Source organism: Neolamprologus brichardi, chromosome 23 (genome assembly GCF_056152115.1).
Source record: "Neolamprologus brichardi isolate AB-2024 chromosome 23, ASM5615211v1, whole genome shotgun sequence".
Classification (NCBI taxonomy): Eukaryota; Metazoa; Chordata; class Actinopteri; order Cichliformes; family Cichlidae; genus Neolamprologus; species Neolamprologus brichardi.
Window position 1 is genome coordinate 43,709,579 of NC_142125.1, and position 25,929 is coordinate 43,735,507.

Consider the following 25,929-nt stretch of genomic DNA (forward strand, 5'->3'; position numbering starts at 1 on the left):
AGAGGGAGACCAGGCGACCCCGGGCGCTGGGATCCCAGGCCCAGCACTCGCCCCTGCCCAGATGAGGCCAGCTACCCAGCTGGGGGCAAGTCCCCCGCACCACAAGTACCCCAGAGCCCACATCCCAAGACCGTTAGGCAGCACCCACCCCACTTCTCAACCGTCACCAACGTAGGCAGATGCATAGACACTCCAAAACTTGTGTCCAGAAGTTTTGCTCCCAGTTTATGGTTGGGGGGAAATTGATTTGTCAATTTTAAACAATCGATTATCAAAAATGTACAAACTTTTTGAGGTACAGATATTTAAAACGTTTGATACCCAAGCAGGTATTTCTAGATTCAGTTCACTGGGATTGAACTGTATGATCTATGTGTTGATACAGGTTCTTCAAATCAAACAAACTTTCCATCTTGTGGAACATGTTCTGGATTTTTCCTCTTCTCCTGCCACAGTGAAAAACCTCAAAGCATCATCTTTTTCTGATAAATATCGGGATTGTTCCAAATCGGTGTTAGTTTCATGGGCTAAGTGAAGACTTCCCACCAGACTGTGAGAGAAGTGTTTATGTTGAGTTTTAAAGCACTTATGATGCTCAGTACTGGAGCTGATGGTGGCAGACTGGAGATCTGGGTCCAGCGTGGGCTGTCCAAGAAGGTTTAATCATTTTAAAACCGATCTATTGGATAAGAAATGGTGAGAAAGATTTGTCAGTTCTAGATCACACTCGTGTTTTGGTTTTTGTAGAGTTGTTGGCGTCTAGTGATGTAAACCAAGAGAGGGTTTATTAGGGATCAGTGAAAATGAGTAGTTTACTTTCATCATTTTAATGGCAACTCTTCCCATGAGTGATACAGGTAAAGTTCTTCAGTGTGTGAGATCTCCCTCTTAATAAGGGAATATGATTCAACTGGATCAGGTTTAAGAGCTCGGCTGAAAAATGTTACCTGGATGTATTGGAGTGGTGGTGGTATCTTACAGCAGAGCTGCTGGTTTACTCGATGGAGTGTCTGATATGGATGAAAACTTATCTATAAATGTGATCGTCTTTAGCAAGGTTTGTAAGTAAAGTAAAATTGTATTTATATAGGACCTTTCAAGATAAAATCACAAAGTGCTTCACAGAAGCTAAAACATAAAAACAAAAATCAACCAAAAGCAAGTTTAAAAAGACAAGTTTTTAGCTGTTTTTTAAAAGAGATGACTGAGTCCACAGAGCTCAATGGAAGATGGGAGTTCCAGAGTCTGGGGGCCACCGTTACAGAAGCTCTGTCCCCTTTTGTTTTCAACCTCGTGTGGTGGACATGACCTAAGGGACCTACTGGGGATGTAAGGATGTAAAAGATCACTGATGTATGTTGGTGCTTGTCCATGCAGAGCCCTGAATGTCAAAATCATAATCTAAAAGTGGACTCTGAACTTTATGGGGAGCCAGAGCAGCTGGATCAGCAGGGGTGTGGCAGGGGAGTACCTGGAGGACTTGGTCAAAAGCCTTGCAGCAGCACTCTGAGCATCCTGCAGACGCTCCAAGGAGGCATTACTTAGACAGGTGAACAGAGAATTACAATAGTCCAAACAAGATGAAATAAATGCATGTATGATCATTGTCAGTTCAGAGCGTGACACAGTAGGACTCAGCAAAGTTTCTTAAATGGTAAAAACAGGAGCGGACCAGAGATATAACGTGAGCGTCCAACGTCAGAGCTGGGTCAGAAGTAACACCAAGATACCTCATAGAAGATTTGGCAAATGAAGCAAGAGGGCCTAAATTTTCCACTACCAAGGGCACAGATTTATCGGGAGCATAAACAAGGACTTCAGTTTTCTCTTAAAGGAGATATATAACTGAATATCATCTGCATAGCAGTGATAATAAATGTCCTTAAATGTGCTCCATATGTGCTGAAGAGGGAGTAAATACAACAAAAACAATAAGGGTCCCAACACAGAACCTTGTGGCACACCAAAGGCAAGAGAAGTGGAGGAAGACCTGAACTTAGAGGAAGCCACAGAGAAGAATCGCTCACACAGACCCTGATATACCACCCAGTGTCTCAGCCCATCTAACAAAATGTGATGGTCAACCATGTGAGGAAAAGTAACACGTCATAAGCGTATAGGCTTCTGGTCGGTCTCCAGTTTGAACTTTGCTAATGGTGAATCCATTTAGTTTCTGGATTAAATCTAGGTTGAAGTCTCCTTATTATGAGTCGTGTCAGTGATCAGAAAGGGAAGGAAAGAAGGAAGGAAAGAAGGAGGGGTCATCAGCATTTGGACCATATATACAAACTTCTTACATTAAGTATTATAAATCTTCTGGATCTGTAAGTGTTGCTTACAGTGAAGTTTTCTCCTCACAAAGGGCAGCGAACAGCCAGAGAACGCCCTCAAACAAGCTGAGTGTGCAGATTGATTAAAGGAAAGGAGTTCGGCTTGTAGTGAAGGAAAAAGGGTCGTACCAAATATTGACTTTGAAGCTTGAATTGTACAAATACTGCATTTTCCTTCTATGTTTACAAGTATGCAGAAGTTTCTATAAATCATTGTGCATTTTTCCTGACACAATGTAAACAAATGAAGGGTGTAAAGACTCTTACACTACAGACTTGCTGGTGTGCTCCTGCGTACTATTAGAAACATTAAATAAGAACTAAGACACACACATAACCTGCTCACCTACAGCTGAAAACATCCAAACACGCTGGGAAGAGCAGCTGGCTGAGCTGAGCCTGGCTGAGCCGAGCCTGGCTGAGCCGAGCCTGGCTGAGCCGAGCCTGTGCTGCCTGGCAGCAGGACGGCCTGGGTTCCAGGCTGATGATTACTCCTTGATAAACAATCCTTTGTCATGGTCAGGTTCCCCGGTGTGACCCTCTTCTTCTCCCTGTTTCTCCCCCTTCAGGCACGGGGACGTTTGGACGAGTCTTCCTGGTCAAGGACAAACAGAGCAGGGCCTTCTTTGCCCTGAAGCAGATGAAGATCCCCGACGTGATCCGACTGAAGCAGGAGCAGCACGTCCACAACGAGAAGGAGGTGCTGAGCGAGGTCAACCACGCCTTCCTCATCAGACTGTGAGTGCTCTGCAGTCTCATCTGCAAACACATGGGGGCTCGTAGTCCAGTTGTAAATGTGATCGATCTATCTCTAATAATCAGCTGATCACAGGCCTTCAAGCTGCTGCAGTTAAACCTTTACTCAAAAAGCATCTGTAGACCCAGCAGTCTTAGCTAATTACAGGCCAATCTCCAACCTTCATATCAAACATCATTGAAAGAGGAGTTCACACAGTCAGGTCAATTATGGAGTTCCTCAGGGTTCAGTGCGAGGCCCAGGTCGGTTTACATTTACATGCTTCGTTACAGGCAGTGTAGATCAGCGGTCTCCAACCTTTTTTGAGCCACGGACCGGTTTATGCCCGACAATATTTTCACGGACCGGCCTTTAAGGTGTCGCGGATAAATACAACAAAATAAAACTAGTACTGAAAAAAAGAAGATTTATTCATAACACACGTGAAAAGACCCAGGAAAACCGAGTAAACGATAAAAACTATAACAAAATAATGCTGAAAACCGATAAAAACCCTGAAAACTATACATTTCACACCTGAGCCTCAACTCTCGCGGCCCGGTACCAAACGACTCATGGACCGGTACCGGTCCGAGGCCCGGGGGTTGGGGACCGCTGGTGTAGAAAGAGAGGCCATGTTTCTGTCATAGTCTCTTTGCTGGCTTCCTGTTAAATCAGAATTGAATTTAAATTCCTTCACAAACAGGGTCATGGTCGCTTTGAGGTGACTGATGAACCCATATAAATAAAATAAAATTGACTATTTCTCCGTTTCGATGTGTTTTGGTGTGAATAATCGTCCAAAGCATCATCAGAAAACACGTTTCTTCTGTAGCGTGTAACATGGCAGCGCTGTGTTTCTGTGTTACATAAAAACTGTGAAAGCAAGACTAGAGCTGAAGCGTATGTGAGGGTCAGAGAGGCGGCAGCACTTATGGTTCACTCTGGAGCCTCCTCCGTCTTCATCAGTGACGGAGCTTTTTTGTCCTTATTCATCTGAAGTGCCCTCCAGCTGAAACGCTTCCTGCACGCCTGTCCAAACACCGCCGGGAGATAAAAGAGCCGCAGAATGATGCAGCTTCTCATCTGATGTGATTCTCTCCACTTATTCAGCACTAACAGCTTCACCCTGCGGTGAACTCGTAGAGACGTTCAGTGACGATCAAAGCTAATGTAAGGCTGAGCTAACAGCGCGTTTGACCCTGCTGTCTGTCATGTGGCAGGTTCTGGACTCACCACGATGAGCGTTTTCTCTATATGCTCATGGACTACGTGCCGGGCGGCGAGCTCTTCAGCTACTTACGGAGCCGCGGGCGCTTCAGCAACGCCACGGGCCTTTTCTATACCTCTGAGATCGTTTGTGCCATTGAGTACCTCCACTCCAAAGAAATTGTGTATCGAGACCTGAAGCCTGAGAACATCTTGCTGGACAGCGAAGGACACATCCGTCTGACCGACTTTGGCTTCGCCAAGAAGCTCACGGACAGGTAAGAACGGTTTGTGTGCTCACGGATATTTGTTTGGGAGTAAGAACTAAATGCAGAAGAAAGAAGGACGATGCAGAGCTGTCACTGGAATAAAGATGTGTTTTGCAATAAAATAGCTTCTTGTGGATTTCGTTCAACGAGCCTTTTGTAGCGTTCAGTTGCACGAGCCCATCATGAGCCTCAGTCACGATGCCTGTTGGTCATCACGTAATTAATGCTGGTCGTGGATGTTGGAGACGAGGAACTGAGGGCAGCAATGATTGAGTGTATCACTCTGTGCAGCACACCCACGACTCCATCCTCCGATTGCTCTTGAAGGCGTCCCACTGCAGAAAAGTAGCCTCTGTGATTGGTGGAGAAAATAGAGCTGAAAGGAATTTGGAGTAGTCTCTGAAATGATCTGATGACAGATAACAAATGATATCATGTGTTTATATAAACAAAGCAGCTGATTCTAAGCAGACGAGCTCATAAACTGTTCAGTTGAAGGCATCGTCTGATCAGGCAGACGTGTCCTTCAACACGTTCGCCTGTTTGTAGTAAAACATTTAGTAGCTGCAAGATGTGTTGAGCATTATGTTCATCTTTGTACGTTAATAATACTAATAATATGTTATTGTCTAATAAGCTTGTTGCTTTTTCTAATGCAATCATGTTTCTTTCACATCAGAACTTGTTTTCATGTCAGCCGTCAAAGGCTCATGAAGTGGTCAGGTGGTGTGAAGTAGAGGTGGGAATCACCATACATCCCACGATACGATATTATTGCAATTTTTAAAAATATTTTGCGATATTCAGATTCTGTACATAAAGGTAAACTTTATCAATATTCATTTTCTCTAATATCAAAGTCTCACACTCAGTCTTTCTCTCATTTCAGTTTGATTGTTGACAAACTGAACGGTTTGTATTACAGTCTAGTCCAACTTAACTGAATCAACCATCTGGTACAATTATAGCTATTCTGAACTATGCAGTTTATGAAAACTATGCAGCCCCTTCAGCAACTGAAGAATTTGAAAGTAAATTAAAACAAAATATAATTTTACATTAAATAAAAAAGTTTTAAACTTAATTAAAATAAAACATGTCTTAAATTAAAATAAGTAAACTGTCATGTTTATTAAACACATTTGGACAGTGAAGGAATGTCAGGATTCTTGCTCAGAAAAAGGATCAACACGCTCTGAAGTCAGAGCACAAAAACCTTTTTGTAACAAAATATCGATTTCTGCTGTCCCTGTATCGATACATTATTAGAAACAAAATATCACCATGCTACACAGTATCCATTTTTCCCCACCTCTAGTGTGAATCCACCAACTGGAGAACAGCACCACAGGCCGCATTAAAATTCTCTGACGAGATCTATGACCTCGAGATCGGAGGTCAAGTTTTCTGAAAATCTTACAAACGCAATAACCTGAAAACGAGGCGTCGTGGGATTTTTGAGAGCGCAGAGGTGTGTGCAGCAGGCTGAGGGCGTCCACGGACTGGCTTCAGTACTTTTAATAAACCATGAAAGAAGGAACTTCCTGTTCCACATTAATGTGTCCAAGGTTTAATGGACAGACTTTATTCGCTGTGTTTTACTGAATCTGATTAAAAGATGTTACAAAAGAAAAAAGCCCAGATCAGCATCATGTGATGCACACATGCTTCCCCTCGTCTCACTGTGCCCACAGGCTAAACTTAGAGGTCAGACCTGAGCTGACCTTTGGTTGAAGCTGCAAATATCAGGTTCAGTTTGTGAGAATCAACTTTTATTATAATTTACAAGCGTTTAATGGAAACTCTACGTCTGCCTCAGTTCTCCTGCACATAAAAGAGAAAGTGTAACCACGTCTTTATAAAGAGACGCCTCTGTAATTCATAAAGATAACGATGTGAGGAACAAACGTCCTCTTGATTGCAGATGACATCAGTGCTCTGCCCACATGGCTCTCTGAGCTGCATCTGTACCCCGTTCTGCTTTGTGAGGACTCAGGTTGCACTTCATGAAGTTTACAGTGAAGTTTGTTCTCCTCACAGAGTGTTTTGTGGGGACACATCTGAATGGGTACTGTTGCCATTTGTGTGTTTATGTAACTACTGCGGGATCCACTGATGGACGTGTGCACAGTAACAGCATCTGCTGTCATTTGGTGACATTATTTTTTAAATGATCCAATCAAATAGAGCATGTTGGATGTTGTTGATTGAAGCGCGGGGTTTTGGGGTGAATGTGATTGGATACATTTGGCGTTTTGTATTTTTGCTGCATAAATTCAGTCTTTCTGTAGCTTTTTGCCTGAGAAACAAGCGTCGGTCAGGAGCCCTGCAACAAACAGCTTTGTCTTTTTATTTAGGACTGTTTGAACTGTTTGTGCTGGATTGTGCACGCGGTGCACGTCCACTGTCACGGCTTTAGCTGGAATTTAAGAGACGCACGAAAGCGTTCACAGGGGAGAGTTCAGAGAGGCAGCTTGATGGCTTTTCACTCACTGACTGAGGACAGCAGGTAAAAGCACTTTGGCTTGGACTCTCAGGCTCATGCTGCTCACTGGATGGTTGTATTGTTTTGAGTCTGATTGGCCAATTAGCTCATAGAGAGCTTCATGTTCCTGTGAGACGGAGGAGAAACTGTCCTTTATTCTGAATTAGATATACAGTGGTGGAGAGTGTAGAAGATGCAGAGTGAGGGAGAGATGGCTTTATATCTGCACTGCGGTCTCAGTTTCTCTCTGCATTTCGCCCAGAGCTGTACGTGTAAACATAATGGTGTAAGATTGCATTTCCCCAGATGGAGCAGAGCAGACGGACAGCAGATACCTTTCTGATGTGCAAGTGACCCTCTTATATAAATGGAGGGCAGCAGAATTGCCTGGAATAGGAAGACAACTGCCTGATTGCCACGAGCTTTGTTGTTCTCAGGTTGTGATAAAGCACAGAGCTGCCCGCGTCTCCACAGTGCCCCCTGCTGGCAGCCACGCTCATCAGCACACTCAAACGTGACGACACAAAACTGAAGAGCGCATCTCTCCATATCATCCTGGACACACTTATGTCCATCCTGCACCCCACGTATGATTCCACCGACAGCAGCAGCCTCCTCATCCTCCGCCGGGGCGACGTGATTTCCATACAAATTACTGTTGTCATGGTAACTGGTTGAAAGAGGTCATTACCTAGGTGATATTGGTGACAAATGATGAAAGGCTGGCACTGGACCAAGTGCTCTTCAACAAAGGACAAGTAGCTTTGACAGAGGTGTGTGTGTGTGTGCGTGTGTGTGTGTGTGTGACACATGCAGAGTGTCAATCAGCTAGCCAGGAGCATGCACAGACACATGTGAGTAATCTGCTCTAGACGTCCATCACAGCGAGTTCAGGCGAGTGCGTTTCCTCACAGCACCTCTAAAAGCAGCAGCAGTGATGGTGATGATGATGATGTATGTCAGTCTTATCTTCTGTCCTCTAATGTGTTGGAGGATGAAAACGTGTTGTTGATGTGGTGATGTTGCAGTGCGCTCACACACTGGCGTGGCTGCGTTGTCAGTAATCGACTAAAGAAGACTTTGGTTGCCGTGGCAGGAAGACGATGCAGAGGTGATGCACATTTAAAACACGCTTCACTGAAATATGCAGGAGCGATGTTGTGACTAAGAGCGTCGGCTTGTTTTTCTTCGTTCCATTAGTCTGCTGGTGTGTCACCAGCTGGCAGCAGAGCAGCTGATGGACTTTATTAGTTTAGTTAAAGATTTGTGTTCCTGTTGTGCGCTTCATGGTTACAGCACAGCTTCAGATCCAGGTGAGAGCAAAGTGTGAGTCTGTGTTCAGCAGCAGCTGTGTCCAGTTTGAATATTGTTATGAACACAGATCAGTTTAAGCCTTTTATTGGTCTGTAAATTCTGGTTTTACTTTTATTGAACTTTTGGGTGAAAGAGGACAGAGAGGGAGAGACAATTAAACATGCTAGAGTGGACATGTAGACATTAGGGCTGCCACGATTAGTCGACTAGTCACGATTACGTCGACTATCAAAATCGTCGACGACTGATTTAATAGTCGACGCGTCGTTTGAAGCTTTGTAAGATCCCAAAAGACGCAGGAATAAGTAGTAGGATTTAAGAGTGTAATAACGGACTGAAACAGAAGATGGCAGCACTGCATGTACAAGAATGCCAGCTGCCGTTAAACACCGAAGAAGAAGAAGCTGTGTCCCAGAATTCATAGTGCAGCCCAGCTCAGTTTCCAACAATGGCGGCAGCTGGTTAGTTTTAATATTACTCTTATTATTCTTTCTGGGTCACAAAATAAACGTTTAACATATTTTCAGGCGAGAATGTAGCTGTGTAAACCTCAAATATCTGCTCAGTTTATCAAGACACCACATATTTTCAAAAGCGCTCCGACGTTTTCGGAGACGTCTGTTAGCCACTAGCTCGATAGCTAGCCGGGGGCTAGGCTCACTAGAGCCGTGAGAGCACCGGACTCCCGGCTAATCGTTTTCAAACCCACCGCCGTCTTTCACTACTCAGGTTAAACATGATATATAAGTCACTTAGATAACTTAAAATGTTATTGTTTGGCTTTTATTTAGTATTTTATTTGTTCCTGAGTAAATCGGTTTGGCTGAGATTAAAGAGATGATCCAGAATTTACTCTGGTGTCCTGTTATATTTTAGATAGCAAGGAGTTTATTAAACTTCACCGAAACAATCTGCAAATTTCATTAAAATTTAATAAACTATCATCTTGTCTTTATTTTTAGTTAGCACATACCTTAAACACTTAAAGCTGTAAGCTAATGATAGTTATATAAGAGCAGATGCTGCTGGTGCAATAAGCTGTACGTTTTACGTCCAATGGATGATCAGTGACTAGTCGACTATCAAAATAATCGTTTGTGACAGCCCATCAGACATGTAGCAGCAGTTATAAATGCCTCTGTTGCCCATATTCACTGATGATTTTCTCCCAGTGTCTGGGTGGGTTCTCTCCGGGTTACTGCGACTTCCTGCCACAGTCTAAACACATGCAGGTGGTGTGTGTCTGTGTTAGTCCTGTGTTAGTCGGGCAACCTGTCCAGGGTGTGTCCTCCTCTCGGTCGGTACATGCATTTAATGGAAGCTTTGTGTGTTTTCCATTCGCACACTGTGGACGTTCTGAAGCACACGTTTATGGATATGAATAGTAGCATTTGACAGGATTGCTGTCTCTCTAAACATGGCTGAACTATATTAATGTGACAGTCGATAAATCTGTTCCCACTCTCTGATCTGGAACATGTGAGTATGTGAGTCTGCACAATAACAGGAGAGTTTGTATGAATCTAAAGCAGCTCTCAGCAGCGTGCTTGTTGTTCAGCTGTATGGAGTGTCAGGGTGATCTTCATGGCTCCTCTGAGTATCGGATCCTTTGGTGACGTCTTTCTATGTGGAGAGACTGAAACAATGTTGTGCATGTTTATTCTTTCACCTCACAAATTGTCATTTCACTTATTTTGAAAAGTTCTGGTCGACACGACTGAGCCTTTGTCTCAGATTGTGTCCACCCTGGAAGGGCGTAAGTTGTTCTGAAGGTAACATCGTAGTGTGTACCCCTGAAATGAGGTTTACAAATGTGAATAGAGTTGACTAAAAGCAGCATACTGCATCAAGTGTAAGACACAGACACCATGACAGGGAGCTGAGCATCTCTAAAGCTGCTCCTGCTTCCCATTATTGTTCACACCTCCTTCATTTGTTGTTCAGTATTTGATTTCACTGACCAACATCTCATATCCTGATATAAGACATCTATCGTCCGATAACGATATAAATCACACAAATGTAACATTTTCTGTAACTTCTGTGAATCTCGGGCAGCTCGACTTGTGTGAAGTGTTTCCAGCTGTGCGTCATGTAGCTGGAGTCGAGTGTTTTAACCGATGCATGAAACATTTTTAGACATAAGTTGTGACGGCGCCGTTTCCTTTGTGAGTGTTTCTTACACGGCGTGCTGCGGGGAAAAGCCTGTTCTAACGTTTGAGTCTAAGGTTTATTTTTTAGCACCTGGCGTCTTTTTAACTTCTCATCCGTAAATAATCTGCTCTTTAACGTGATTCAGTTTATTTTGAAAAGTCTCAACAGGATCTTGAGCTTTATTGTGAAAGGTTTATGTGGAACATAAACAAGCGGACACGCGATGGTGTTATCATCGTTGTTGCTAACGACAACACATAAAAGCAGGCTCTTGTCCGTCCGTAGTGTGGTTATATTAAATATAAGAGAAAGAGAGAACTTTAGGAAACTAATAATAACTACAGTGACATCAAAACATGAAAAATATTGCCATAAACAGTTTATTTTGACACCACGAAACAAACGATAGCGTAAAATGAAACGATAGACATTTTTATATCGTCATCGATATATATGGTTATAGCGAACAGCCCTGTGCCCGCCCACATCGATCATTACTCTTCCACATCCACACTGAGGCCCCACATCGTCATGGTAATACTGAGTGCAGATCACTTTAGCAGTGGCGCGTAAAGATTAGGAAAAGAAATGATAACGGGAATCAGAACTGTGTTTGTGTTTGCATCTCTGGACAAACTGCAGAAGCATCGTGGTGACACAAACACAGATGAGAAGGATGTTAAATCACCTGAAATCATCATAAAAAGGCTCACGTTGGTCGTCTGTGGCCAGTTCAGCCACTGAATGAATCAATAACATCATTTATGATCTAAACATGAAGCCGTTTCACACCAAACTCTGGTACTTATATGGAAAGAATCAATAACTTTGACAGAATGAAAATGAAACCTGTCATTCATAATCACACAGCTGTCACACGAGTAGGTGTGGATGGAGGAAGCAGGAGATGTTCTAAATATTTGATGTGCTCTCTGCAATCAGGACCTGGACTCTGTGCGGGACTCCTGAGTATCTGGCTCCTGAAGTCATCCAAAGCAAAGGTCACGGCCGGGCCGTGGACTGGTGGGCTCTGGGCATCCTCATCTTTGAAATGCTGGCTGGGTAAGTGGTGCAGTCTAAACATCTCTACACCTGCTGCGAACACTAGAGGGCGCTCTCCTCCACTAGACCGACTGGGGTAAATCTGCACTCATTCATTTTGTAAAAGGCAGTCAGAGTCGAACCTGTTTGACCTTTGACCTCCTAGGACCTGCATCCACATATGTGGGCATCACATTTTGGGTTATTTAGACCAAAATACTCAATTTTGCTCCACATGGGCCTGATGTCCACTGACGAGGACGTTATGCTGCTACTGTTCTCTCAACATTTTAAACACATATCCTCATGTGGCTCTGATTCTTCTTAGGAACAAAAATTAGGTAGAAAAAAATCTGGTAATTCTTTGTTTTTACATTCATCGGGACAATCAATCAGCCCAAATATCAAAGAGATTAAACTGCTGCTGTGGAAGAGTTCGGGTGTTAGGAGGTTAAAGTCAGGCCCACGGCCACGGCTGTTATGTGGAGGGAGACGTGCTGAAATCTGCAGTCTGACAGCTCAGAGAAATATCTCCCTCACATCCCTGAAATAAGCTTTTGGGTGGACATGAAGCAGTAAAAGTATAAAGTAGTATAAAGCAGTACGAACCTCTGCACAGAGAGAGCAGAAGTCCATGCAGCAGAAGAATTATTCAGTTTTACTTTAACTTATTAGTTTGTTTATACAGGTCAAAATCTCATTTCCAGGACAGACCTGCATCACTGCTGCTGTCTTATTCTGGGAGATCTCATCATTATTAGACGCTGTAGAGCTGAGACACATGAATCTGTGAATGGGAACAGCACTGATCCTCATAGAGAGCACCTCTGTTTATCCTCATGTGCAGGATTTCCATTCGTCGGTGGCATTCGGAGCAGTGCTGAAGGCTGTGATTGGCTGGTTTCAGAGACGTTCATTAATCCTGCACAGTGCATGTTGTGTTGTGTACAGCACTGTGCAAAGAATGGAAGCACTACAACATGCCAGAGACCCTTTGAAAGTAATGGCAGGAGTACTTAGTTACCATAAAACGAGTAAAGACAGAAAAACAGGTTTTCAAGTAGCTCGTTTAGCATTGGTGAGAACTTTCCACAGTGTTTCTGTGGATTTAGGCTTCCTGAGTGTCGTCTGTTCATCCCACACTGGATCACTTTCTGTGCTGCAACTAAGCAAACTGGAGGAAAGAGGATGTTAACTGAAATCTCCCTCAGTGAGGGGGGGAGGGGGGGCTTAACACAAATGTGTAGAAGCTGAGGGTGGAAACAGAGTTAAACTGTGGACTCTGAGTCTCTCAGTGCAAATCTTCAGAGCATCTGTGTGGAAAGAAACACAGAGCCGTGACTCGGACACGTTCCAGTCTGAAAGGAAAAAGCTTTTACAGAGCTTCATATCGACCCTTGATGCTGACACCTGTCCAGACTCTACATGACGTCTGTGGATAAATCACGCTGAGCCCTGTGGAGCGCCCTCCTCCACCTTTCTGTGAGCCTCCTCTTCCATCGAGGTTCTGTCTGCTTTGCTGGGAAAAGCTCCACGGCTTTGGATTTGTGGAAGGAATGTGACCTTTTTCCAAGTATGAATGTGAGCAGGCTTTGAAGTGTGAGTGGGGAAAGCTGCAGGCTGCGCTGCTCCCAGCAGAGGGACACTTCCACAGTGGGACAAAGACTCACTGTGAAGCTGTTTGTCACACGTCTGGACAAAGAATGCAGCAGCTGGTTGTGAGAACTCAGCGATCGTCGTCCTTTGGGGCAAAGCATTAAGGATTCAGGGAAAGTCTGCTTCATGATTTCACTCCTGTCCTTAATGGAAACCAGGACCTTTTGTATCTGCAGTTGCAGTCATGTGGCCGTGGATATGAAACCTTATTTCTTCTACAACTTTTCTGCAGTACCTGTACAAACATGTCGTTGGTCTATTTCCTGATTTCACCTCAGCTCAGCATCAGGCTGCTGGTTACACGGAGCTGCTGCTCTGGACTCCAACTGCAGGACATAAATGAAGAGAAGCGAGTTCCTCCACACTGGAACTGGAACAAACCTACGATGCATGATCGTTTAGATTCTTCAGGCTTTCTGGTGATTGAATGAACACCTCAGAGGCTGTTTCATGAAGCTGACATAAAATCTCATTTTACAAGGACAGGATGTTATCTCAGAAAAGCCCAGGATCTCCCCTCATTGTTAGCTTTGTTGATGCTTTCTGGAGAATCCTTCTGTGTTGTAGCGTTCCCGTGCACTCAGCAGAGGCTCTTTGGCATTTTCTTTTAAGCCTTCCCCATCCCTAGAAGTCAGCGCTAATATTCAATTTTAAAGTAATGTGTACATTAACCATGAAGAGGCTGCCAGGAAAGCTTTCAGCCCACGTCCAGCACCCTGAGGCTGCAGGCTAAGAGGAAGGAAGGAGGCCGGGGAGCGTCAGCAGCACGGTCCAGGATGAGACGACGAACATCTGCGAGTACATCAGGAAGATGGCCAAACATGACGGCGTGCTCATTGAATACCTCAGGCAGCAGAGACCCGAGGAAGAGGAGGAAGAGGAGGAACCATCATGGAAGCACAGGCCCCTGCACGTATGTACCACCGGCAGATAGAGGAGGAGGCTGATATCCAGAAATCCTACCAGTGGCTGGACAAAGCTGGACTGAAAGACAGCACAGAGGCACTAATCATGGCAGCACAAGAACAAGCTCTGAGCACTCATAGAGGCTGGGGTCTATCACAGCAGGCAGACCCCAGGCTGAGTAAAGATGCTCCTGAGACAGTCCAGCATGGTGCTGCGTATCATCACTGATTTCTAGAATCGATTTGATCCACGATTCAATTTGAATCAGACAGCCAGAAATATTGTAATTCTGATCTCAGCACACATCCATATTTTTATATATAAAGACGAAGCTGACGCTGTGAGACGTCATCACAGGTGTGAGCATCACAGCAGATTGTTGTCAAAGTAACTGAGGATAACACAGAAAAACATGAAGCAGATGTTTCTGGCCTGACTTTTTAAAGCAGACAACCTTAAAATATTCTGCAGTAGAACAAGAACAAACCATGAATCAACCTGTGAACGTGACCTGATGCTGCTGAAGTGAAGCAGAGTTACAGAGGTTTGATTACAGACAGCGTTTTGCAATTTTGCATCATTTTTAAAAGTTTTAATTTGATTAGTGTTGAGCAGCAGAAATGAGGCTCTGCTGTCGGCCGACGGCGCTGCTGCTTAGACTGGTGCGAAACAAGCAAGTGAATAATGCAGAAAACAGATTTTTAGATGGGAAACGAATGCTGAGAGAGAGAGCTGTGCATGAAGTGTGATTTTATCTGGTGGAAGCAAAACAGTAAAAGTCAGAGTGAGTTCATGCCGATGTTTATGTGAAGCTCAGTTTGGATCTTCTTTTGCTGCTGGTTCGGTCAATATTGTTTGGAGAGACATCAAACTAACAGCTTCAGAATCAGCGCATAAAGGGCGTGAACACAAAGCTCAGACCCGCCAAAACATCAGGATCAGCGAGCTGTCGGCTTTCAGCCCGACCGTGTCCGTGCCGTCGGTGAGAAAGTCACATCTCACTGATTCTGATCCGTCGGCGGGTCGAGCTTTGTGTTCACGTCTCTGTGCAGAATCCGTGTTCCTGCTCTCAGTTACTGTTTTACTGTTTGGTGGTTGTAGAAATGTTGTGAGGTTTAACCTGAGATTCTGGCGTTTCAGCCAAAATAAATTTATATTTAAAAATCAATTCAGGATTTTGATGAATCGATATCACGTTATCCAAGCCAGAATCCATTTTAATCGATACATTGGTGATGAATACCCAGCCCTAATCCAGCACATAACAGCAGGGTGCAAGATGCCAGCAGGCAGGGCGTGCATGGAGCATCATCTCCACAGTGTACAGAAACATCTGTGCCGAATGCAGCCTGGAAGTCCCGAGGTCAAAATGAGAGACGCCCCCGAGGGTGGTGGAGAACGACCGAGCTCCTGTGGGACCGTGTGCAGAGACTCCCAAACTGGGCGAGCGGCTCCAGCAGATCCTGGGAACAACATCGGAGATCTCTGTCCAGCAGAGCGCAGTCCTGGGAACAGCTGAGACACTGTGCAGGAAGCTCACGCTCCCGGGGCGAGCCGGGAGTTTTATTTTTTATTCAAAAGCCAAATTATGTCAAAATGCCAATGAAGAACAAAAAGGATATTTAATGAGAAAACTGTCATCTACTAATCTACAGAAAATCATATACATGTGTAGTGTGTGTATGTTGTTAATATTGGCCTCAAACAACAACACATGTGTAACCGTGCAGGTCCTCAGTCACCCAGGTCATGCAGTCAGAGCTCGGAAAGAAAGCGGCTTGAAGACGTCTTTAAAGTGAAGAAGCTCGTCGGTGAAGCAGAGTCGTGTGAAGCTTGATTTTCACACAGACTGAACCCTGATGTTGGACACTCAGGACTGTTGGAGGTGATGACTCGCATTCTCAGCCTGACCTAAATTCCTCAGCTGTGACAGCATCAGTCTCAGAGAAAACGCTGGAGTCTGCAGTGCAGCTCCCACAGCTCCCACAGTTCCCACAGCTCCCACAGCTCCCACAGGCCCCACAGCTCCCACAGGCCCCACATCCAACAGCTTTATGGCTGCAGCTCCTCACTGGGAACACGAGCAGGGTGTGACAAACTGTGTTATTGTGCCTTCCTGCTCGGCGTGTTTAGAGGCAGCTGCCATTATGTAATGTGTGGGTAACGACTTGTTCAGGCCAAAAGAAGAATGGAGAGCTGGGAAAGCATTCAGTGGATGGTAGAGCACACACACAGACACACAAACTCATCAGCTGTGGACAAAGACTGCACTGTTTTATAGACCTTCTCTCCACAGTGGTGACCCCTCACAGGTTCATTCATAGGTTTAAGTGATTCAGGTGAGCGCGAGCCTTTTAGCTCCTGCCTGTTACTTGTTCCTGGCATCATGACCCTGAATTGTGTTTGTGATTGTGTGTCTGTGTGTGTGTAGCTTGAGACGAGCAGGCTGGGCTGACGCTTCTTTGTTTCCACAGGTATCCCCCTTTCTTTGATGACAATCCGTTTGGAATCTATCAGAAGATCCTGGCTGCAAAACTGGAATTCCCACGTCACCTGGATTTCTATGTCAAGTAAGACGTGGCATCATGCAGGGAACAGACACACAACCCAGGAGTCTGTCAGTGGTTTTTATCGTTAGCCACAGGAGGGTCGTAATATTTAGGTAGAACAGGCCATCGAGCTGGAAGCTGTTTCCTTCTCGTCAGGATGTTGAGGTGTCCTGTGATGCTTCAGAGTGAAAGCAGAAAGAAACATGTCTGAATGTGTTTACAGTAGAAAACATCTGTACAGGGAGACTTTGTGGAAACAATTGTAATTTATGAAACACAATGTGAAACACTAGAAACTGCAGTAGGCTGTGATTCGAATTTTATTTGTCACATACAGTCATACACAGTACGATATGCAGTGTTGGGGAGTACCGGAATACATGTACCGCCGTTACGTATTTAAAATACAAAGTATGAGTAACTGTATTCCGTTACAGTTACCGTTTAAAAAGGTGGTATTTAGAATACAGTTACTTTGTTGAAATAAATGGATTACACGGCGGTACTTCCCTGTTTCATATTGTGGCGGGTCAGGACTGTTTGGGTTTTGTTTGACAGCTACGTTCTGTTGTTCCAGGCAGCGTTACGGTTGCCATGGTTACAGGGTGACGCTCTCTCTCTGCGTGTTTCCTGGGTGAGAGAGCGCCTGTTGTTGTTGTTGTGCTAAGCTAATAGGCAGAATGCTACAGGTATAGCTCTAAAGAATGTAGCATCATGGGCAGTGTAGTCCGTGCTGCAGGGAGAATGGACTGCCATACCCGTTATGTGTCTGTGAGCGAGGGAGGGAGAAAAAGGAAAAGTACGAGCTGTCATCGAGCAGAAACGGGAGCTGGAAGCATGTAAATATAATAATAACCACTGCAGCCAAGAAGAGAGCCTGACGAGCCCAGCTGTAAGTAAGCTATTAAGACTCGACTGTACACCGTGTTCGTGTTTTCCTCTGAAACAATAAGTTCTGTTGGAGCAGCCTTTCAACGCCTCTCTCTGTCTCTGCTAGCAAAGTTGACCCAGACAACAAAGTAAAGCTAGTTTTCAGCTACGAGCCGACACAGAACCCACCGTATTAGCCAGAGGTCCCTTTACTACGGTTCGGAGCCGCGGACCTTCAGTAACAGTAATAAATCACAGCAATAGTACATTCATGTAGTTGTAAACAGCATGATAATATATTAAGTAATCAAAGTATTCAGAATACGTTACTCTCATTGAGTAACGTAACGGAATACGTTACAGAATACATTTTGGGGCAAGTAATCTGTAATCTGTAGTGGAATACATTTTAAAAGTAACCTTCCCAACACTGACGATATGCAGTGAAATGCTTAGACAACTGCTCGTGACCTAAAGACAAAAGAAAAGGCTATGAATAAGATAGGAAATAAATATGAAAATTAAAAAGGGTAAATTTAACTAGGAAGGAATCAAATAAAATATAAAAATTAAAGTTTAAAATAAAATAACTGTACAACAAAATACACAATACACAGTATAGAAATATATAAGAATGTATGAAGAAATATAAATATATATACACAAGAACAGCAGCTGTACAAGTATTAACTGGAAATGAAGACTATAATGTCCAGTGTTGTGCAATCCACATTTGTTAGTGTCTTGTGCAAATATGCTTAAAGTGATGAAGTGAAAACAAAGTCCAGAATGTTCAGTGTAAGAACGAGTGCTGACAGTAAACCCGTCACACGCTGTGACTCCTGGAGCAGGAGCACTCGTTTCATTAAGTCTTAGAAATGTCTTTAAACGTTATTATAGAAACACGTTGACTCGTTGTGTTACCTTAGAATGGGATTGTGCTCATTGTTGTGTTACTCTGTTGACTGCATGTTGTTCTTTGTGCTTTCTCACGAGCCTCACTCACATTCATGGAAGCACTTTCTTTCTAAGTGTTTTCTGTGTAACATTCATGCACCGTCGTGCTCCAATGAACGCAACCCTGGGTCAGCATCCTTCCCTTTGGCGTGCAGACTGGAGCTGCCAGAGGTCGACCCACACCCCCTCTGATTAGAAGGCGACCTCCTCCACCTCCTGACCCACACCCACCCCAATATGTACTTCAGTACTTATTGGACATGCAGATGTATGCATGATGGTGGTACAGCTGCTCAAAGAAGGCCTGCAGGTGGACCTGTGTGCAGGATGTGGCCACTCAGAAAAGTCTCGTATCTGAGGCTGACTGACACACTAACATCACCACAGTCACTCACATGACTCAGTGTGAAACTTCAAACGGCTGTGGGCTGTTTCCTGATCTGCAGGGTCCCTGTGGTTAAAGAGGCACTTTGGGTGGATCTGCAGTCACTAATGACACACCTGGCCTTAGACTGGTTCCCCACCCATCACAACAGCCTGAGGAGCAGGCGTGATTACAGGCACTCTGGGTGGGAGTGTGTGTGTCACTAAGTTCTAATACAGTGACTGTGGAGAGGTCAGCCACAGCTTCCACGGATAAACAAAGTCACAACCTCCCACTCTTAAGCCATCTATCTACCAGAGGAAGGATTTTTAATATTCCCACAATTATGAATATGTTTCTTACACCACAGAGTCCCATCCATCAAACTGAGGCAGAGGGACACCTGCCGTCTCTCCAGCAGCTGCTGCTGTTGAACGTAGACAAGCAGACAGAAACGTCCCAGCAGGAAAGGAGGATTAAAATGAGCTGCTGCCTTAGGACTTGTTAGGAACTCATTGAAGGATTCTCCTCTGCCTCAGTGTCTTCGCTCACAGTTCCTATTAGAGTTTGACTCGTTCTGACTACATGAATTATTGGATACAGTGGAACCCGACTTACGAATACCCCGTTAAACGGAAAATTCAAGTTACAAAGGCACCGAACGGCAATATTTCTCCCCGTGCTACGAAATCCGCTGGCTCTGATTGGCTGAGCCCAGAATGCCTACAATGCCTTCCGAATCATGTGACAACCTGTTGGCCTTCGTACTTGCGCTTCGCTGCAGTGTTGCCAACTTAGCGACTTTGTCGCTATATTTAGCGAGTTTTCAGACCCCCTTAGCGACTCTTTTTCTAAAAAGCGACAAATCTGGCGACTTTTTCTGGTGTTCTTGGAGACTTATTTATGACGACTTTTTGACGTGAAAGCGCGTATCGCTCTTACTCTCAACAAGCAGCGGTGCTGCCGTGGGCACCTCACCCGTTCCAAAGCGCTCACGGGCGGAGGATAGTCCTCCCCCAGCTGCTATCAGGGCAGGAGACGTTCACACCTGTGCATCCAAACTGCAAATGAATCGTGCATGAGCGAAGCCGCTGCTCCGCACTGACTGTAACGCAGTCAGTTCTTCTTTTACTGTTATGCTGTTTTGTGGATCAGGTTTAAAACTACTTATAAACACACACACACAAAGTAACTCCACCAGAGTGCCTATTTCAGGTCACTTTTGCCGGTCCAAGCCCGGGTAAAGGAGCAGGGTTGGAATTGTGACATTAAAAAACAATAATTGCTAAAATAAATTTAATTCGTAGTTCTAAATAAATTCTAACTGCATTTAGGACGTTTTTTACTCACTTTATGTCTCCTCCACGATGTTATTTCTCTCTCCAACAATGTAGGTTACAATTACATTAGCATGACCAATTATGCAAATTAGGCGATGATGTCATTTGGCGACTTCTAGCGACTTTTAGGACAACCAATAGCGATTTTCCTTCCTGAGGAGTTAGCAACACTGCTTCGCTGTTAGCTATTAGCCTATCGTTCACTCAAAAGGTCGATGGGTGCTTCGACTTACCAAAGACCGTCGGGAACGAATTAATTTGGTAAGTCGGGGTTCCGACGTCCTCTTAGAGCGACTTTGTCTGTGTGAATGCTCACATGGAAACACAGAAACAGTCTGTCTAAAGTGCCCTTAATTGTTTTCCTTTTGGAAGTCCATGAAATGCCATAAGTATTAAAATAATGCCAATACATTAAAATATTTCTTAAGTGTCATTCCCACAGTTCAGACACAGTGTGACTCAGTCAGAAATGAGAAGTAGTCGACTTGTCAGCATCCAGCTGTCGTAATTATCAGCCTGCCAGCAGATGGTTGGATCTGAGATCTGTTAGCTTTCTGTTCATCGGCAGGTATCGCGCCTTAAATGGACTGATTCTTATAGAGCGCTCAAAGCGCTCTGTACAACACTCACACCACCTCTATACTGAGTGCTTTCTAACTACACTCACACACATTCACACTCCGATGGACGCATCGCAGAGCAACTTGGGGTTAGTATGTTGCCCAAGGATACTTGGCATGCAGACTGGAGGAGCCAAGGATTGAACCTCCAACCTCCTGATCAGTAGGTGACCTGCTCCACCTCCTGAGCTACACCTGTGAGAGAAAACTGTGGATGTTCATATCACATGTTCTGATCTATAGTCAGATGAAGGTCTTGCTGAAACATGTTCTCAGTTGCTTCAGTTGGTCAAATGGACACACCTGACTTTGTCACCTGTAATAGGCCGTCAGTCACCTTTTAATGAGGAGATATTTGTCATTGTGACAGTGCTGGGAAAACATGAGTGGTTGTGTCCCACAGAGACTGTACAGCTATACTGTGAAGCTGTCACTGATTTTTCCTTTGTCTCCTCAGAGACCTCATAAAGAAGTTTCTGGTGATTGACCGAGCCAGACGGCTGGGCAACATGAAGGTGAGTTAGTTTGATTTCCTGCCTGCTGTAACCACGTGGTACCATACGTGGTACCATACGTGGTACCATACGCCTTCCTCTGAGTAGGCAGCTGGTCCGGCTGCAGCACCGTAATCCTGAATAAATAGACAGAAGGCTTTTTGGAGTTATGGTGGTTTGTCAGTGCATACGTCTGAATTATAATGTAAATATCCTCCAGTGAGAGCAGCAGCTTCACTCCTCTGAAGAACATAAAGCTGGAGACATTTATTTCAGACAGACGTATGGAGAACAGAGACAGAGGTTCAAAGATACAGAGGTTTGATTTGAGTGAGTGCCATCGAAGCGATCCATAGACCAGTAATCGTTCGATACAGTTCTGGAGAAAATCAGTCAAATACTTTTGTCTTATAACATACGAGTGTTAATAGAGGGCGGCTCTTTTCATGCTCACAGATTTTAAAACAGATGGATACAATTCACAGATTTTATAAGTCATTGTGCTTAATGAGCGCAGCTCGTTTCAGAGAAATGTTCAGTTTGTTACAGGCAGTTACCCAGGATTGTATTACTGTGCACATCTGAACTGCTGCATCGATGACTTGTCTGAAATTGGTCTCTCTCCGTTGGGTGACCAGACTTCCCGCTCTCTCTCTCTTGGATGTTTTTGTTCGTTTGTTTGGGATTTTTTCAGCTCACAACAACGTCCAGGAAGTTCTGGAGTAATCTGCTCCAGTTTTAGCAGTGTGTTCGTTTATTGATCCTCACAGCTGTTTCATTATTGATGGTTCTGAGACTGGCATGTTTTAATAAATATCACCGTGTGGCAGAAGTGTGTCTGTCTATGACAACAGGAGGTCATGTGACGGATTCATTAGACCTGTTCAACTGCTTGTTAACAGAAATGTGTAATCAGTCAATCAGCTGCAGCCCATGTAGGGGTTGTTTAGATGACCTGCTGAAGCTGAAAGAAACATTTAAGAAGCGAAGTGATTTTCGTGACTTTGGATGCAGGTTTGTCAGAGTCAGATGTGCTGCTCACGCCGAGTGTTTCAGAAACAACATTTTCTGGGCTTACACCCAGGAAAGTGGTTGGTGCTGCTTTCAAGCTGCATCTAGTAGTTCAAACAAGTGGATTTTCCTCCTCTGACTTCATGTAGTTGGTTTGATTCTTGGACGTTGCGTGCAAGAGATGTAAACCCTCATGATCAACAGCGTGCTGGTTGTGAGGACGATGTAAAAGCTTGGATACCAGCTCGAGTTCCTCAAACCTGCTCGTCTACTGTCCTGAACTGTTAGCCTGTAAATTAGTGACCTTTGGGTTTCTCGTTAACTTCTAAAAGCTTAGGAACTCATCAGTTCAAGTGAACTTAGCTAACATTATTTAGCAGTGATAGGAGTTCATTTACTCGAGTGAAAGCTTTAAACATTAGCTGATACATAACTAGCTAACTTAAGCTTTCTGGTTAACCCTCTGGGGTCGACCAGAGTCTCCATTTCAACTTGGGTCGAACGAGCAGACTTCAAACTATGTACCAGTTTTTAAATTGTGTTGATAGGCAACGTAAAACCGATGTTTTTTTCTGAATAAAACAGCGGCGTTTCCTCCGGGAAGACACGGTAAAAACTGTGTTTTCTAAGGAGAGCGCCAGCAAACACGCTTCGATTGTGAGTGAAAAAAGAAAAAGCACTCCTTCCCTATTGGTGGAAAAATGTACCGTGTGAACCAATCAAAAAATGATATGGTAACATGTTGTTTGGTTGTTTGGGAAGAGGCGGAAGTTTTAGGAGTGAGCGAAAGAGAGAGAGTTTTGATACGTGAGAGATTTGTGACGTTTGCCGTGTTTGTCTGTAGTTAGTGTGTTGTCTTGTGTAGTTAGTGTGTTGTCTTGTGTAGTTAGTGTGTTGTCTTGTGTAGTTAGTGTGTTGTCTTGTGTCGTTAGTGTGTTGTCTTGTGTAGTTAGTGTGTTGTCTTGTGTCGTTAGTGTGTTGTCTTGTGTCGTTAGTGTGTAGTCTTGTGTCGTTAGTGTGTAGTCTTGTGTCGTTAGTGTGTTGTCTTGTGTCGTTAGTGTGTTGTCTTGTGTCGTTAGTGTGTAGTCTTGTGTCGTTAGTGTGTTGTCTTGTGTAGTTAGTGTGTAGTCTTGTGTCGTTAGTGTGTTGTCTTGTGTCGTTAGTGTGTTGTCTTGTGTCGTTAGTGTGTAGTCTTGTGTCGTTAGTGTGTAGTCTTGTGTCGTTAGTGTGTTGTCTTGTGTCGTTAGTGTGTTGTCTTGTGTCGTTAGTGTGTAGTCTTGTGTCGTTAGTGTGTTGTCTTGTGTAGTTAGTGTGTAGTCTTGTGTCGTTAGTGTGTAGTCTTGTGTCGTTAGTGTGTAGTCTTGTGTAGTTAGTGTGTTGTCTTGTGTAGTTAGTGTGTTGTCTTGTGTAGTTAGTGTGTTGTCTTGTGTAGTTAGTGTGTTGTCTTGTGTCGTTAGTGTGTTGTCTTGTGTAGTTAGTGTGTTGTCTTGTGTCGTTAGTGTGTTGTCTTGTGTAGTTAGTGTGTTGTCTTGTGTAGTTAGTGTGTTGTCTTGTGTAGTTAGTGTGTTGTCTTGTGTCGTTAGTGTGTAGTCTTGTGTCGTTAGTGTGTTGTCTTGTGTCGTTAGTGTGTTGTCTTGTGTCGTTAGTGTGTTGTCTTGTGTCGTTAGTGTGTTGTCTTGTGTCGTTAGTGTGTTGTCTTGTGTAGTTAGTGTGTAGTCTTGTGTAGTTAGTGTGTTGTCTTGTGTAGTTAGTGTGTAGTCTTGTGTCGTTAGTGTGTAGTCTTGTGTCGTTAGTGTGTTGTCTTGTGTCGTTAGTGTGTTGTCTTGTGTCGTTAGTGTGTTGTCTTGTGTCGTTAGTGTGTTGTCTTGTGTCGTTAGTGTGTTGTCTTGTGTCGTTAGTGTGTAGTCTTGTGTCGTTAGTGTGTAGTCTTGTGTCGTTAGTGTGTAGTCTTGTGTCGTTAGTGTGTTGTCTTGTGTCGTTAGTGTGTTGTCTTGTGTCGTTAGTGTGTAGTCTTGTGTCGTTAGTGTGTTGTCTTGTGTCGTTAGTGTGTTGTCTTGTGTCGTTAGTGTGTTGTCTTGTGTCGTTAGTGTGTAGTCTTGTGTCGTTAGTGTGTTGTCTTGTGTAGTTAGTGTGTAGTCTTGTGTCGTTAGTGTGTTGTCTTGTGTCGTTAGTGTGTTGTCTTGTGTCGTTAGTGTGTAGTCTTGTGTCGTTAGTGTGTAGTCTTGTGTCGTTAGTGTGTTGTCTTGTGTCGTTAGTGTGTTGTCTTGTGTCGTTAGTGTGTAGTCTTGTGTCGTTAGTGTGTTGTCTTGTGTAGTTAGTGTGTAGTCTTGTGTCGTTAGTGTGTAGTCTTGTGTCGTTAGTGTGTTGTCTTGTGTAGTTAGTGTGTTGTCTTGTGTAGTTAGTGTGTTGTCTTGTGTCGTTAGTGTGTTGTCTTGTGTAGTTAGTGTGTTGTCTTGTGTAGTTAGTGTGTTGTCTTGTGTAGTTAGTGTGTTGTCTTGTGTCGTTAGTGTGTAGTCTTGTGTAGTTAGTGTGTTGTCTTGTGTCGTTAGTGTGTTGTCTTGTGTCGTTAGTGTGTTGTCTTGTGTAGTTAGTGTGTTGTCTTGTGTAGTTAGTGTGTTGTCTTGTGTCGTTAGTGTGTAGTCTTGTGTAGTTAGTGTGTTGTCTTGTGTCGTTAGTGTGTTGTCTTGTGTCGTTAGTGTGTAGTCTTGTGTCGTTAGTGTGTAGTCTTGTGTCGTTAGTGTGTAGTCTTGTGTCGTTAGTGTGTTGTCTTGTGTCGTTAGTGTGTTGTCTTGTGTCGTTAGTGTGTAGTCTTGTGTCGTTAGTGTGTTGTCTTGTGTCGTTAGTGTGTTGTCTTGTGTCGTTAGTGTGTTGTCTTGTGTCGTTAGTGTGTTGTCTTGTGTCGTTAGTGTGTTGTCTTGTGTCGTTAGTGTGTAGTCTTGTGTCGTTAGTGTGTAGTCTTGTGTCGTTAGTGTGTTGTCTTGTGTCGTTAGTGTGTTGTCTTGTGTAGTTAGTGTGTTGTCTTGTGTAGTTAGTGTGTTGTCTTGTGTCGTTAGTGTGTTGTCTTGTGTCGTTAGTGTGTTGTCTTGTGTCGTTAGTGTGTAGTCTTGTGTAGTTAGTGTGTTGTCTTGTGTAGTTAGTGTGTAGTCTTGTGTCGTTAGTGTGTTGTCTTGTGTCGTTAGTGTGTTGTCTTGTGTAGTTAGTGTGTTGTTGTTGTTTTGTGTGTCAGTTCTACTAGTGATGTCACAGTTGCTGCCTTAAAGCCACCAAAGGCAGACTGCAGTGTAAACGCTGACACAGCTGCTGTCAGACCTGCAGGTTTGTCCCTGTGCTGTTCTCCTCTGTCAGAGTGACACAAACTATTTTTTGGAGTTGCATAAATCATTTGTGTGTCTTCTTATTTGACGCAGAGCATCTGATTGTTCTGTAAATAGTTTTAAATGGTTAAAAGCGTCTGAGCCTCGGCTGCATTTTTAGGTAAATAGCACCAAATAACTTTGTTGTTTGCAAAACTTGTGCATATTTTTAAAAATGTACGATTTCTATTTGCATTTATGACAATGATTCGTTAAACATGTTTGTGGTTGTTACAGTCAAAAATATCACTTTCTACTCGTATTTTAAATT

General features: G+C 43.9%; 1 protein-coding gene across 1 annotated transcript in view; it reads left to right on the forward strand.

Annotated features, from left to right (window-relative positions):
* The window catches only part of prkx (protein kinase X-linked), a 46,925-nt gene that overhangs the window by 10,391 nt on the left and 10,605 nt on the right, over positions 1-25,929 (forward strand). Inside the window, exons 3-7 of the mRNA XM_087835936.1 lie at positions 2,900-3,068; positions 4,290-4,553; positions 11,440-11,559; positions 16,575-16,670; positions 21,258-21,315. Of these exons, the coding sequence (XP_087692062.1) occupies positions 2,900-3,068; positions 4,290-4,553; positions 11,440-11,559; positions 16,575-16,670; positions 21,258-21,315 (707 nt within the window). The remainder of the gene's footprint in view (positions 1-2,899; positions 3,069-4,289; positions 4,554-11,439; positions 11,560-16,574; positions 16,671-21,257; positions 21,316-25,929) is intronic.